This window comes from Passer domesticus, chromosome 9 (assembly GCF_036417665.1).
Source record: "Passer domesticus isolate bPasDom1 chromosome 9, bPasDom1.hap1, whole genome shotgun sequence".
NCBI lineage: Eukaryota > Metazoa > Chordata > Aves > Passeriformes > Passeridae > Passer > Passer domesticus.
The window spans coordinates 31,013,137-31,028,154 of NC_087482.1; the positions used below are offsets into that span (position 1 = coordinate 31,013,137).

Genomic DNA, 15,018 nt, shown 5'->3' on the forward strand with positions numbered 1-15,018 from the left:
AGCATGTCCAGAGAAGGGAATTAAGATAGCCGAGGGTCTGGAGCATCAGTCTTATGAGGAGCAGCTGCAGAGGCAGCTGGTAACTGCTTGGAGAAGAGGAGGCTCAAGGCAGACCTTATCACTCCCCTGTCTGAAAGGAGGTTTTTCCAGCCAGGTGGGTGTTGGTCTCTCCTCCCAAGTAACAAGCAATATGATGAGAGCAAGCAGCCTCAAGCTGTGCCAGGGGAGGTTTAGATTGGATATTAGGAAAAATGTCTTCAACAAAACCGCACAGGAACAGGCTGCTCGGGGGAGTGGTGGAGTCACCATCCCTGGAGGGATTTCAAAACCAATTAGATGTGGTGCTTGGGAATAGGTTCAGAGGTAGGCCTGGCATGGCCAGTTACCAGTTGGGCTCTCTGACCTCAAGGGTCCTTTCCAACCTGCACAGTTCTATGGCGCATGCTTCATGCTCCTCAACTATATTTCTGTTTCCATGTTTAGCTTATGTGGTAGTTTACAATGGGTTTTAATCCCCCCCAGTTCATCCACCCTTACAGAGATCAGCACAAGCATAACATACTGGAAGCCTTTTTTAATTTCTGCCATCACCCTTTACTGCCACAAGAGCAAACTCCAGACTCTGAGGTAGGACAATATTTTAGTTGCTTTTCCCATTTGATAACTGGAGAACTGCTTAAAGGAGAGGGAAATGGCAATGCTTCCTCCCCTCAATACTCTTCTATAACTCAAAATCTGTCTCTGCAATGGCTCAACACACATTAGTTTCTTCTGTCTCTCCCCATTTCTCTATCTTTACAATGGGAAGACAATCCCTTTTTTTTTTTTTTTTTTTTTTTTTTTTTTTTTTTTTTTTTTTTTTCTGGTGTTTTTTTCCTTCATTGGTTTGAGGTTTTTTATCATAGGATATACTCCTCTGCCACATCTACTCCTCTGCCACATCTACATTTATACATCACTTCCAGATTACTTAAATAATGTTATTAGGAAAAATGACCAAATGGGGGAAAAAAAGCAGCCTGGGAAACTTTACTCTGAACACGGAAGGAATAAAGTGGTGGTGAAATGGCTCAGAGGAGGAGGTTTCATGAAGAAGACAATTGATGGAGAGGTGGCTGCTTTGCATGAGGTTGAAGAATTTTGGTTGTTCCTCCAGATTCTCTGAAGACCCTGATTTAAACTGCTGCTGTTCACAGTCTGTCACTGTAATCAAGAATCTGTAATCAAGTAGGACTCAGTTACTTCCCTCCCCCATGCTCTTTTGTAGCTGCTGCTGTCAGACAGGAAAAGTCTTAGTTCAACTCTAGCATTGCCATGAAAAATGTGACCTCTGAGCTGGAAGCGCCGTGCTTCTGAAGGGAACGTTCTGTAACACAGAAAGATAGAATCTTTTTATATATCGCTGCTTAAAGTGATCCAAAATAGCCTGGAACTATCCTGACTTATACGGAGTCCAAAGACTTGCCTGTTTGGAAGGCTTCAATGCACTGTATTATCAAACCCAGTCTGTTGCAATTAAATTGCGTTTGGGGTGGGCTTTATGTGGAGGGGGGTTTTTTTGGGTTGGTTTTGTTGTTGTTTAGTAGGGGTTTTTTGTTTGTTTTTGGTGGTTTTTTTTTTGTTTTTTTCTTTTTGTTTGTGTGTGTGTTGGGTTTTTGTTTTTCTTTTTTTTCCTCCACAGAATGAAGATCCTTTCCCCTTCCTGCACCCAATGTTTTCCCTATGTTCTGGTTGTGTTTCTCTTTAGGTTAGGGAAGCCTGGTGGGTTTGCCCTCAGTTTAGAAAGGCATTGGTGGAACTCTGAAGCTTTCCCAGCAATCTTTGGAAAACAGCGCTTGTTGAATGTTACCCCGTTTATCGGGCGTCTCCTCCCGTGAGCCAGGCTGCAATTCTGGGCTGGCTGTGGAGGAACCGGGGCTGTGGCGCTGCGCTGTTTTGGCGGGCTGAACTTCTGGGCCATTCGCCCTCAGTCGCAGGCGCCACCCTCGGTGCCCGGTCCCCTCAGGGCTGGGCTGGGGCGGTACCGCTGTGATCCCTCAGAGCCGGGCCGGGCGGTCCCGCTGTATCCCCTCCGGGCCGGGCGGTGCCGCCCCGCTGACGGGATCCGGCGCGACGGCGGCCGCGCCACTTCCTGGCGGCGGGAGCGGGGCGATGGCGGCGCAGGACGTGCTGGGCCAGACCGCCCGGCTGGCCTCGTCCAGCGCCCTGCTGCAGGTGCGGGGCCGCCCCTCCCTCCTTCCTCCTCCTCATCCTCCTCCTCCTGCTGCTGCTGCTGCTCGGCGGGGCGCCGCAGGTGCTTCCCGTGCGGCTTCTTTCACAGGTGCTGTTCCGGGTGGTCACCTTCGGGCTGAACGCCTTCACCCTGCGCTACCTGTCCCGGGAGCTCATCGGCGTGGTCAATGTCAGGTGAGGGAGCTCAGGGCACCCGTGAGGGCTGTGGGGCAGAGCTCGTGCTCCGTGCTGTCTGTGCCCTGTCACTGGCGATGCTCTGATAATGCTGTGCAATCTGTTCTCGGCCATGTCTCAGTGTTTGGTCATTTCATGTCTCCCCAGGTCTGTTTTGGCCTGAAACACCGGTAGCACTGGCCTGGTTTTTGTGTTTAAACCTGCGGAGGAAAAACTAGATACAATGTGCTTGTCCTATAGGATATACTCTGTATCATTACATTTGGTCTGCAGCATGTATTCTTGCCATTTGAATCATCACACAAATTTACTTTCTATCAGTTTTTAGAAGATTGTAGTAATTTAAACTCGTATAATCGTTTGCACACCTGTAGGAATTTGTCTGCCAGGGACTTGTGTGTAAAAAACTGTGATGCTACTGCATGAAGGATTTATAGTTTATAGAAAAGAAATAATTTTCTCTCTTTTTTTTATTTTTGGTCCTTTTCACCGCCTTTAGGCTGACTCTGCTGTACTCAACAGTTGTCTTCCTTGCCAGGGAGGCGTTTCGCAGAGCTTGTTTGAGTGGGAGTGCCAAGAGAAACTGGACCAAAACAATTAATCTCTTGTGGCTGACGTAAGATAACTTTAAAAGTTTACTTCCTTAGAATTTCTCGTTTTTGTCTGGGAGCTCACAGAATGAGAGGAAGTGTTTCTTTCAGAAGCCTGTTATGTTTCTGATCCTGGACTGATGTAGGAAGCTGCTCAATTCTGGTGCTTTAGCATTTGTGGATGTGATTTCTTGTTGGAGCACACGAGGAAGTCCATTGCCATTTCTTCTGTTGCTTGAGTTTCATTTAGGCCTTAGCTGTTGAAGGAAAACCCTGTTGCACAAATATGTAGCTCTTTGTTTTTTTTTTCTTCTTCTTCCTGCTCAGTTTTGTGATTTTATTATCCGATGTGCACTTGTGAACCTGCAACATAAATGTTTGGGTAGCGGAGATGTGGAAAGGTGAAAGAAAGAGTTGGAATTAAAGAACAAGGAGGAAGTAGGGTTGGCTCTTTCAGCTGTGGTGCTGTTTATAGCACAACAGCTTAAAGTCCACAGGGTGCTGCAACAAGCAATCACACACTGCAGTGTGATAAGGATAAAGTGGATTTTATGGCTTGTTTCTCCCTCCTGGTTCTCTCTGCTCTTTCCCTCTGTCAGCTCTAGCTGCTGTGCAGCCCCAACTGGGCTGGGAAATAAATTTGCCTGCCTGATATGGTTGAAAACTACCCCTGCATGATAAAATAGAATTCTCCCATTGGGGCACCTGACTTTCCCTGGAACTGCCCAGCTGTTAACTGGGTCTGGCCCAGGAATGGGGGCTTATGTGTGGTCATCTCCATTCAGATATGAAGCAGAGGGATTGTCCCTGTCAGGGAGAGGTCTAATACTAATATTTCAAATGTGTTGTTTCTGTTCTCTAAGCTGTACTGTAGTCAGCTTTCTGCTGTGTGGTAGCCTCTCAAGCGAGCATTAAAATACGGAGATGACATTGACTGTGTGCATCTTTTTTGTTTTAAACTTTTTCTTGTAGAGAAGCATAACTTCAAATGAAGGTTAACTTTGGTGAAATATCTTAGGAGCTTGATGTCAAATATCTTAGGGGTCTGATAGTGTGAGGGTCACAGAGATCTTGCTCCAATGATGCAAAACTTGATGGACTCTGCTAGAAGCTCTGTGTTTCTGAAGCAGTATCAGCAGAACAGGATGTGCAGGCTGATGTGGGATCAAAATTGTTTGGTCCTAAGGCACAAAAATGCAGATATTTGATTTTATGGGTCTGGAGTAGAAAATGGACAACTCAGAAGAATGTTTTCTATGCCTTGCTGAGTGCCTTAAGGGTGTTCATTACAAAGGAAAATATTCATTCTTGGTATGGTAACAATGGGAATTAATTCCTCAGGGCCTTTTTTTGTGTAATCATTGTGGCCATATGTGATATTGTAATCTAATTTTCTTTTTTTTTTGTTTTGTTTTTGTTTGGTTGGTTTTTTCTTTTTTCTTTTTTTTTTTTTGTTTCTGCTGAAGTAACATTTCCATTAATTAGTTTTTATGTTAACTTTTTAGAGTCCCTCTTGGTGTCTTTTGGTCTCTTATCTTGGGCTTAGTCTGGCTACACCTGCTTGAAGTACCCGACCCTTCTGTGGTTCCTCACTATCAGGCTGGTGTAGTGGCATTTGGTCTTTCTGCCATTATTGAACTCCTGGGAGAGCCATTCTGGGTTTTAGCACAAGCTCATTTGTTTGTGAGACTTAAGGTTAGTAAAGTCCGTGGGGTGTGTGCATGTGGGGGAATCTTGGCTGAAAAGAACAGATTACTGACTTACATCTTTGTACATTCAAGCATGTAAAACCCCTGTGTGTACTGTTTAGCACTGCATGGCCTGGTTTGTAACATACCCAGGAATTTGTACCCATTAAAGCAAGCAAGTTGGTTTATTTAAACATTATTACCTTCAAGATCCATAAATCCTGAAACATAGGTTTGATTGGAGGGAGAGACACACTGCTTCCATAATTCTACATGAAATGCTGAGACTATGATAGTCTCAAGCAAAATTTTCTCCCTTATGTCCTGTACAAAGGACTGGGAAAATTTGTAATGGAGGAACTGTGAAATGCTAGAATTGAAAACTTACAGAGAAATGATATTCTAAGCTGGCCAGCTCAGCAGAAAGAAACTGCCACAAAGTCACACTGACTTTGAAAATCTTACACTCCTACATCAATTCTGTGCATGAAACTTAAATTTTAAGCTTGTGTATGTGGTTAAGTTGCCAAAAAATAACCCTTCTCTGTTTTGTGTTCCTTAAAGGTAATTGCTGAAAGCCTTTCAGTAGTGTCAAAATGCATTTTGACAGTTACTTTAGTAATCCTTTATCCTCAATGGGGCCTTTACATTTTTTCCTTGGCTCAGGTAAGTTCCCTTTGTTCTCTCTCAGCTGAATTTTAATTTTCATTTGACATTTTGCCTGCTGAAGAACTTTGGGGAGCTGAGAGAAAAAGCTCCTGGGAGGTTTAAGATTCAGAATTTATATTTGGTATTTTCCTGATACTCATTATTGACTTGGTGCTTTGACATTGAGTTCAAGGGAGGTAGAAGGAAACACCTTCCATCTGTGAAGGCACATCTTGCAAATAAGGTTGTGTTATTCTAATCACACAGAACTTTATCAGCCTGTACCACCAACCTGCATTACCTTATCAGAAGGTGCTAATCAAGTGCAATTAATTCAGGTTAAAACTTTTTCTTGACGACAATGAAGGAGGGGTAATTTTTTTTCCTTCATTTTTTGCCCTGGCTGTTGTAGATCGCTTATAATTGATGGAAATTGGAAATGTTCTATCAAGTGAGAGATGTAGGCAGTAGCTCCTCTGTCAGCTTGATTTTTGATTGAGTAATTGCTTTATAATTGGATCTTCAATGTTCCATAAATCCTGAATAAAACAGGAAAATTAGCAGAGGTCTATGATAAGCTACAGGTTAAAAAAAGATCAAAAGATCAACAGCATTCTTAAGAACTGTTGAAATCCTTACCTAGTTTAATATTTGGTAGGCATAAAAACTACTTACATTTTCTTCTCACTGTATTTTCACCTAGTGTATAATTCCACATTTCTAAGTTAATTTTGTTTCACTGTTTTTCTTCTCTCCTTCCTGATCTTCCCAGCTTTTATATGCCAGTGTTCTGGTAATGTGCTATGTAATTTATTTTGTGATGTTTTTGGGATCTCCTGAAGCCACAAAGAAGTCATTTCCAGTTGCTAGAGTGAAAGCTTTATTACCTAGCTTCGTGGAAGATGAGGTAAGTTGTGCCATTTATTTCTTGATTTTCTTCTTAAAATCTCACCTGAGGGCACTTTGAATGTTGCTTTTAGACTGGGGAGTTAATTGAGTGGTTTTGGGGCTATTTTTGCACTATAGAGGATATGATAGATTAAGTAAAAAATATTGCATAGAAATTGTGTTTGAAGTTTGTATTAGTAAAACTCTTGTCAGAAAAAAAATCATGAAACTTGAACTTTTTGTGGTTTAGGGTTTGTTGTTGTTGACTTGGTTTGTGCAAAATATTATTAGACATTAACTGGAGATAGACCATGTGCACTGTGCAGGGGAATGACCAGCTGTCACTGGGTCTGAGGCAGAAAACAAACCAGAACCATATAACAGTGGATGTTTTGGTACTAAGATCTCTGCACAAAATAACCATGATGTTCCACAGTATCCCAGAAATACCAGTCAAACAAAAATGAAGCAAAGCAAGAAATGAAAAGACTCATTGAGGAAGACAGCATTCTGGATAAGATTTACAGATTGAAAATATAAATGTGGTTCTTGGTTGCAAGTCTTATAAGGACAAGAAGAGCAGTAAATATCTCCAGTGAGGGTGAAAGTTGTATTGGCACATTAAACACCCTGGAAGTTTTTTCCCTGACTCTAACCTTGATTAGTATTTTCTCTAGAATGCTCTTATGGGTACTTTGTCTGCAGCACCAGCACTTTTCAACAAGGGGATCAGTTTTTGCAGTGATGTTGGTGCTTGAATTCAGCAGTGGTTAATAACTGTGGCATTGTGGGTTTCCTCACCACTGCAGTTAGAGCTGCCCTGCAGTGTTGCACTGCCTTGCTCTTTTCTATTGCTACTCTGTAATGCCAATCACATTTGTTACATTTCAGTTTGTTTGTTTTTTTTTTTTCAGACCTTTGTGAACTGGAAGGAAGCACGCTTGACTTGGAGTTTCTTCAAACAATCCTTCTTGAAACAGATTTTGACAGAGGGTGAGGCTTGACATAGAAGTGTGAGGGAAGAGGGCTCATGAAAACTATTCACAAAATTGACTTAAAGCTTCAGAAAGCTTGGGTGGGGGAAGATGAGGCACGTGATTGCCAACCTGAAGTAGTTTTGGAAGGTTTTCAGAACTAGGTGCTGTCCCATTTGACTTTGTCTCTTACATGCTTAGTATTGGAATTGTCTGCACAAGTATTGGGAAAGATTTAGGGGCTTGTTCTGAAGTTCTTTATTTTGAACTTGCAGGTGAACGATATGTGATGACTTTTTTGAACGTCTTGAATTTTGGAGATCAGGGTAAGTGTGATGGTATTGTGGAATGGTGACAGAGTTTTCTTAGTCACTGCTCTTCATGTGGTTCTGAAAATGACTTAAAGTGTTTGAAGATAGCTTGAAAGTCTGAGAATGTTTCAAAGCCTTTGAGCTGCATTTCAGGGAATTATTAATATAATGGAATTATGGAATAGCCTGGTTTGGAAACGACCTTCAAGATTATATAGTTCCAGCCCCCCTGCCATTGATGTTCACTAGATGTGTATCTTTCTCTTCTCCTGTGTCAATAATCCTTACATTCCTGTTCTTAGTGAACTTTATCAGGATCCTCTAAATTCTTCTACAGCAAGAATTTTAAGTGTGGTTTGGTGCTGTTCTAGATTCATTTCCGTCTAGCTGGTGCTTTTGTCTTACCTTTGCCATGAGCAAACCTTGCAGTTTTAAGCTGTGGTTGCTTGACTGTCAGAATTTTTAGAGAATACTGCTTCATTGTTGCATTAAATACCACTTGTTTTCTCTTTTTTTGGAGGTGTTAAATCAGAATTGTTGTTATTAAAGACTTGGAATTAAAATATGTCTAAAACTCTGAAATTATCTTTTTTTTTTTTAGGTGTCTATGATATTGTGAATAACCTTGGTTCACTGGTGGCCAGGTTTATCTTTTTGCCTATTGAGGAGAGCTTTTATGTATTTTTTGCTAAAGTGTTGGAAAGAGGGAAGACTGTAAAGGATCAGAAACAGGTATGTTTTTTGGATTAATTACATGCCAAATGCTTGATTTTTGTTACAGATAAGTTGCATCACAGATGTGTGATGGACAGCAATGTGTGTTTGAGTATCGATGCTGTTAAAATTGAAAAGAGGAGAATAAAAATGTTGAGTCAGACTGCACCAAAAAGAAAAGAGAATAGGTAAAATGCTAATGAAATAGAAATCAAAATATGCAGTGGCATAGTGCTGCCTTGCATCAATAAAGGTATCCTCAGCTGCTCCAAACAGTGTGATGGAAAGCCTACTCTACTGTGTATTTCCAGATGTAGTAAGCCATTATTTAAATAATGAAATCAACTAAATGCTATCTGGAAGTACTTTATTTACTTAAACGTATCAATCGCTGTTAAATAATGTTTCTGAAGCGTGCAGCTTTGGGAAGAAAAGAATTGGATTTTTCACGTGTGTTTGAGTTCTATGAGGAGGATTAATGAATAAGAGCTTTTTTCCACAGAGTGATATTCTTGGTCACTCGTGAGGGTCAGCCTGTAGCAGTCCTGCTAATTGCACATCAGCACACAACTAAATCCTGTGCTTCAGCTCCGTGGTGGGCTGAGAGAGGTGTCTGTGTGTACATTTGATATAAAACCTATCTGGTGTGTAGAACTGAAAAAATGGTGGAGTAATAAACCTGTAAAAAGTGTTACCAAGTTAAGAGCATGTGTGTGGATAATTCAATAACAAAGGATAAGTTTCACACCTTTTTACACGATGCAAACTGATTTGTCTGAAGGAGCATTTCTGCATGAGAGTGGCTATTATTACATTGATTTTGGTCTGTGTGATTTGCTGTGTTTTTTTCAGGATGATGTTGCTATGGCTGCAAATGTATTGGAGTTGCTGCTGAAACTTGTGCTCCTGATTGGCTTCACCATCACTGTTTTTGGCTATGCCTATTCTCAGCTGGCTCTGGATATTTATGGAGGCTCAATGCTCAGTTCTGGAACAGGTAAAGATTTATAGACCTGGCAAAAAAACCCACCACTCTTTAGAAAAAAAAACAAAAAAACAAACAAACCAAACCCTACAGCTATTATGAATCTTTTATAAATCAGCAGTTTAGGATTTTTCCTGTGAAACTGCTATAGAAATCTGTGATTTAGCTTGTCAGAATCCTTTGCCTTGGTTATTTGTCTTCTTGTCAAGGTATGCAGACAGGTAACTTGTTGAAATGAACTTAAATTTCCATTATCAGTATTAACATTACAAATTCTATCTCTTGCTATCACTGCCTGTAAAACCAAATTGGTTTGTAACAGAAATCATTAACTATTTGTCATTCTAATGTGTTTTTAGGTCCAAATCTCCTCCGGTGTTACTCGTTGTATGTGCTGTTTCTTGCTGTCAATGGAGTAACAGAATGTTTTACATCTGCCTTAATGTGTAAAGAAGAAGTGGACAGGTAGGAAACAGTGTCTCCAAAATGTTCCTGTGCATTTATTTGTGCTGACCTTAAAAAGGAATTGGTGCTTTTGAAATTGGCACAAATAATATCCTGCCCCACACAAAAGCAACTCCTTGCTAGGCTGTGTGCATTTAGATTTAGATGTAGAAGCTTTAGCAAAAGTTGAAAAGTTTGGGTAAAAAAGGTCAGAAACTAAGAAATAAAGATGGTTAATTTAGCTTTAGGCACATCACTAACTGGTAAAATAATTTAAATCTGTGTTTCCTGCACAGATGAGCTTGAAGTTACACTTTTTTAAGACAATCACTTGACTCATTGAAAGTTTGCAACTATTACCATTTTTCATGTGCAGGTAGTGGGCATACACTTAGGAATGATCCAAGCTGTGGGTGTGAATCCAGTGGTTTACTGATTTGTAGGAGGTTGGACCAGGTGACCTCCTGAGAGCCCTTCCAGCCTGGATTATTTCCTGGTGCTGTGTCTAGGCTGTCCCTGATGTGGCCCTTTCAAATGAATTTCAGTGAGGTCTATTTTCCACAATCAAAGTGGGAGCTTTTTTGACTTTGCAAGGGCTGCTTTCACAACCCCTTTAAAATGTGCACTACTTTTCCAAGTCACTGTTTATAACAGAAATGAAATAAAGTGTTGATTTGTTCTTGAGCATTCATTTTCTTTAATATAGTCCTAACATAAAATAGCAAAAAATGCACAAGTTTTTACATTTCTAATAATTGTTATTAAATTTGATTTTCTGCAATGAGTGCACAACTGATTAGTGTAATAGAATTTTGTTCACATAATGTAGTTCTTGGTTTAATTTGGTTGATGTATTTTCTGTTCTTTCAGATGATTTTTTTTATCCTCTATTTCTCAAATTTATTTTCACTAGAAGATAGTAAGAGAAATTCTGTTACTGATGTTAGAAAATAAAAGATCATTAGTAAATGAATGCTGGAATTGCATGCATTGTCAAATTATTTCTTCTTTTTGTTTTTTCCCCTAGGTACAACTTTGTTATGCTGGCCTTGTCTTTCATATTTCTGTGCATCTCCTATTTCCTGACCCACTGGTATGGCAGTGTGGGCTTTATCCTTGCCAACTGCTTCAACATGGGCATCAGAATAGCTCACAGCACCCACTACATCCATCACTACTTCAGAGAAAGCTCCCACAGACCCCTCTCAGGCCTGCTGCCCTCTCCAGCTCTGCTGCTGGTTTACATCCTCAGTGCTGTGCTCACTGCTTTCTCAGAGGTGAGCTCCTTCCTCTCTGCTCTCACTGACCCTGCTGCTGTCAGGTGACTTTTGTGCCCACAAAAAGGGGAATGCCATTAGGAAAACTTTTGAAGATAGGCTGGGAAATTTGCATTACAGAAAGGCAGGATATATTGTTAAGAGATTCTTTGTTGTCTGCCACCTGTACAAGGTGGATCTGGCAAGTAAAATAAAATTTAACACATTTCTGCTGCATGTGGCTAACTCATGTTGTTAGTTATTTACAATGGAAATTTTGCAGTGGCATTAAGAAACTGGCATAAAAAAATTCTGTAATAAAAGCAAGTAATAACTGAAACTAGAAGAAAATAAAAAATTGCTAAGAGCACATTTAACACGTTTATTCAGTACAAGATGGTAATTGTGCAGACTGATTATTAAGGGGATTGGAGCTTTTCAATGTACAAAAATTTGACAGCTTGAAAATCCATTATGCCTGAGAAAGGAGAATTTTATATTTTGGAGTGGGAGATTTCCAGTTTGATTAGAAAATATGTTGCTGTACAGTAGCAGACTTGCCTGATAGCACCAGAAGAGTTTTGTGTCATCTCAGTTAACACATTTCTGCATGCCAGATAACAGCAGCTTCCTCATTTACAGGATATCTATTGAATGGTTATTTTTTGCTGAACTTAAGAAGGCAAATGTTGTGAGTCCTGAAGATGATTTATCCTAGGGTCAGTGCATGTGCACAACCACACTTGGCTTGATGGCGACGTTGGAATGTTGGACAGAGGTGTTGGACCTTATTTCTTGTTGTGACAGTAAATGCACTTTGTGCTGGCTGGTTTTACTGCAGTGCCTTGCTTTCTTTGTTGTAGGTGTGGTTCTGCTGTGACAAGGGCTGGATGGCCAGGCTGATCCACATCAGCACGGGTGCCCTGTGCCTTGCAGCAACCCTGGTGACGATGTTCTGCACAGAGACCAAGCTCATCCACTTTGTCAGGAGCCAGTTCCTCTCCCGCTATCTGAAGAAAGGAACATGACCTGCTCCTGTGCACAACAGTTCTTGTATGTGCCTGCAGTAAAGGGCTGTGGTTTTTTCCATAAGATCTGTGTGGAAAAAAGGTTTCCACATGTGTTTGGAAGCATTGGTAAGGGAGTGGCAATGTTGACAACTGCCACATGGATATTATTTTGTCTTTTGAACTGGTCAGGAGAGCAAAAGAGAGGTGAATAATTTTCTCTTTATGCATCATTCTTGCCTAAGCTTTTCTTCAAACAGCCTCTGAACATCTAAGCTGCACCCCCTGACACAACCTGGTTGACAGACTGCATGTAGAGAGCTCCCCTTCCTGCTTCTGGGCAGTGTGGGAAGGCCTGATGGTTTACAAGGCTCTTATTTGGCATGGGTGCTGCTTAACAGGGGAGAAGATGGTCAATGGAAAAAACCCCAAAACCAACCACAACGAATGCCATAAAAATCCCCAGAAGGTGAGGAGAACCCTGGAGCAAGGCCAGCACCAGTGTGAGTGTTGTGGAGCAGAGCACAGTGTGGTGCAGGGGATTGAGCTGTCACTGTTTGAAGTGCAAAGCGGGCAACAGGAGATCCTGACGTTTACAAGTAAATTAATGGAATACACAGCGTGTGTCCCTGCTGGCTCTGTGAGATTATTTCATTCAGCAGATCCTTCTTGTCTGAGGGCATTGATTAACTTGTCAGAAATACCCTGAAGCCTTAGCTGGAAGAGGTTTTGGGCATTGTCTGCAGAAGGTGTTGAGTATCTGATGGTGCAGTTCATAAGGTTACTCATAAAACTTCTTGCTTTCATTCCATTGTTTTTTGGATTTGTCTGGGATTTTAAATGCCAGCATGAACAAACTTATCTCAATAAAATTATTTTGTCTGTACAATTGAATGTTAAATATATTTAATAAGATTTTTTACAAAGAATTATGCATAGTGAAGATGTCTTCATTGTATAGTAAACACTTCCTTTTGTTCCAATGTTTTCCTTATATCTTACTTCTTTACTTGTTCAGTCTCAACCTCTGGATTGTTTGGGTTGGTTTTTTTTTTTAATTGATGAAAATTTGGACATTCAGAATTCTAAAATTCCATGTAAGGCTGCTGGTTTAGATATGGCATATTGTATTGCTGGTCTAAGGTCTGAACTGGGCAGTTCCAGAATGTTCAAGTGGCAGGTTTATAATCATCAGTGTTCCCTTTGCAGTTTTTGGATGGACCAAAAAAATGTCAGGGTATGAAAAATGTGTGCTCAGACGTGTGCAGTTGAAAGCTTTTAGTTTAATTATGTAGCAGCTCTGCACATCCTCAGACTGCTGAAAGAAACCTCACTGCAGTGGCATTGTGGAGTTCACTCTGGTGCCTTCAGTGCCCAGGCTGAAATGCTTTCTAGTGTCAGGGCCTTCAGCTTGTAGTTAGAAATATTTTCTAAAGTCTGGTAATTCCCACTTGGAAAACATTGCCAAAGATACTTTACATGAGAATTTGGTCATTGAAAAATGATCACAGTGAAGGGAAGGAGTGGCCTTGCACAGCGAAGGGCAGTTGTCTCCATTGCCTGGCTGGAAGGAGTAGATGCAGATGATTCTTCTTACACTGTTTTGAAATCTGTCACAATGAAACAAACTCTATGCTACCCTGTTCTCTTGATTGAATTCAGTAGTTCTTTGCCTTTTACATTTTTCTCTTCTGAATGGTCCTATAGATTTTTTTCTTTTCTGTCTGGTCTGGAGTTAGTTATGAAGTACAGCTTCAAATATTGCAGAAACTTGAAACTTCTTTATGGTCAATGCTTACAACAGTTGCTTCTCCTTTTAGTGCAAAAAAATCAAGACAATTGAACTTATGGACTGTGTTTTAAGGTCTGTCTTTTCCTGTATGCCTTTGGGATCCTACTGTGGTAATATCTCAGTCTGTACAGTGAATTTTTATAACCCTTGGAATGATAAATTTTGTACAGCCCTGCACCTAAGTGCTTTGTAGATGGAAGAACTTCTCATACCAAATTGAAGCTTGAAGTCCTTCTGCCTTGTCTGCTCTTACAGCCCAGCTGTACACTGATATTACTTCTGCTACTTGTAATCTCATAAGTAGGGTGATGTGAGGTCTTCAGTGACATGACCTGTGTAGTCTCATAAATATTATTTAATGTAAATGAATTATTTAATATAATATGAATTAATTTAAAGACAATTTACATTTTTATACCACTTTGTCTTATTTCATATTGGTAAATCTCACGTCTCATGCTATTTTCTATGAATCAGGAAGACATTTAGGGTGACTTAATGATTTCTCATTAGCAAATTAAGGACACATTCCTCATTTACACATCGTCTGCAGGCAGCTCAGTGATGGCTGACTGGTGTTCATGATGAAGGATGTTTTATTTTTAATGTTTTATGTGGCAGGAAACTGCAAGGAGAGACAGGAAGTAGAGACCTATGAAACTGCTGGTTTCTTATTTATCAGTGGGATCCGTAATGTCAGAGCTGTTAATTGCTTTATTGCTAAAGTAGCAAAGTCTCAAACTCAGGGACCAAGTTGAGATTGAACTTGACCATGTTTTCCTTTTGTTTTAGCCCCGTTCATCAGTCAAAAGCACAGCTGTCCAAAGTGTCATGAAGCTGTTTTGCAGTGTTCTGAAATCTTTTCGTTTCAGCCAAAGGGGAACGAAACATTTTCTTTGGTGGAAAAGGTTATTTCATGCTTTGTGGTGCATTTTTCTTATTTTTTGGATGAATGACTTTCAAGGCAACACTAAATAAAGTTTATTTCCTTTATATTTTGTTTTTGTCTTCCACTTGATGATTACTGGAGTTTTATTTGTATCATTGGTACAGCTGATGCTTGAATTTGGTTGGATTTTCTAGGATATTTTATGTATAAATTCAATTATCAACCTAGACATACACAACATTTCCTAACACACACACATGGATAAAATTTGCTGTAGTAGTTTTGAGATGTGGCATCATTATAGTAAATTTTTCCCTCTTTGTTTCTGTCGAATTGTTTGTATGAATTGGAATGGCCCAGTTCCTTTGTTTGCTTTTACAATGCATTGTGATAAAAACTAATTCAGTGGCCAGGAATAAATCTGAT

The 15,018-nt window shown here is 40.3% G+C and overlaps 1 protein-coding gene across 2 annotated transcripts; it reads left to right on the forward strand.

The window, feature by feature from the left end:
• Positions 1-486: 486 nt before the first annotated feature.
• On the forward strand, positions 487-14,696 carry RFT1 (RFT1 homolog). Of its 2 annotated transcripts, none has more exons than XM_064432381.1 (13): positions 487-627; positions 2,321-2,406; positions 2,906-3,022; positions 4,502-4,691; positions 5,249-5,350; positions 6,105-6,239; positions 7,135-7,213; positions 7,470-7,520; positions 8,107-8,237; positions 9,072-9,216; positions 9,564-9,669; positions 10,676-10,925; positions 11,768-14,696. In XM_064432381.1, the coding sequence occupies exons 1-13, from the start codon at positions 502-504 to the stop codon at positions 11,930-11,932; spliced, it is 1,683 nt and encodes a 560-aa protein (XP_064288451.1). In that variant the 5' UTR covers positions 487-501; the 3' UTR covers positions 11,933-14,696. The 2 variants fall into 2 exon arrangements, with proteins under 2 accessions (XP_064288451.1, XP_064288452.1); XM_064432382.1 differs by lacking the exon at positions 487-627 and adding an exon at positions 2,099-2,214.
• The last annotated feature ends 322 nt before the right edge of the window (positions 14,697-15,018 follow it).

Bases quoted from the DNA above. Each gene is read 5' to 3' on its own strand.
- RFT1 (XM_064432381.1), top strand. From the start codon at position 502: ATGGGTTTTAATCCCCCCCAGTTCATCCACCCTTACAGAGATCAGCAC. The intron at 7,521-8,106 runs GTAAGTGTGATG...TTTTTTTTTTAG, and splicing joins CTTGAATTTTGGAGATCAGG to GTGTCTATGATATTGTGAAT. The intron at 9,670-10,675 runs GTAGGAAACAGT...TTTTTCCCCTAG, and splicing joins TGTAAAGAAGAAGTGGACAG to GTACAACTTTGTTATGCTGG.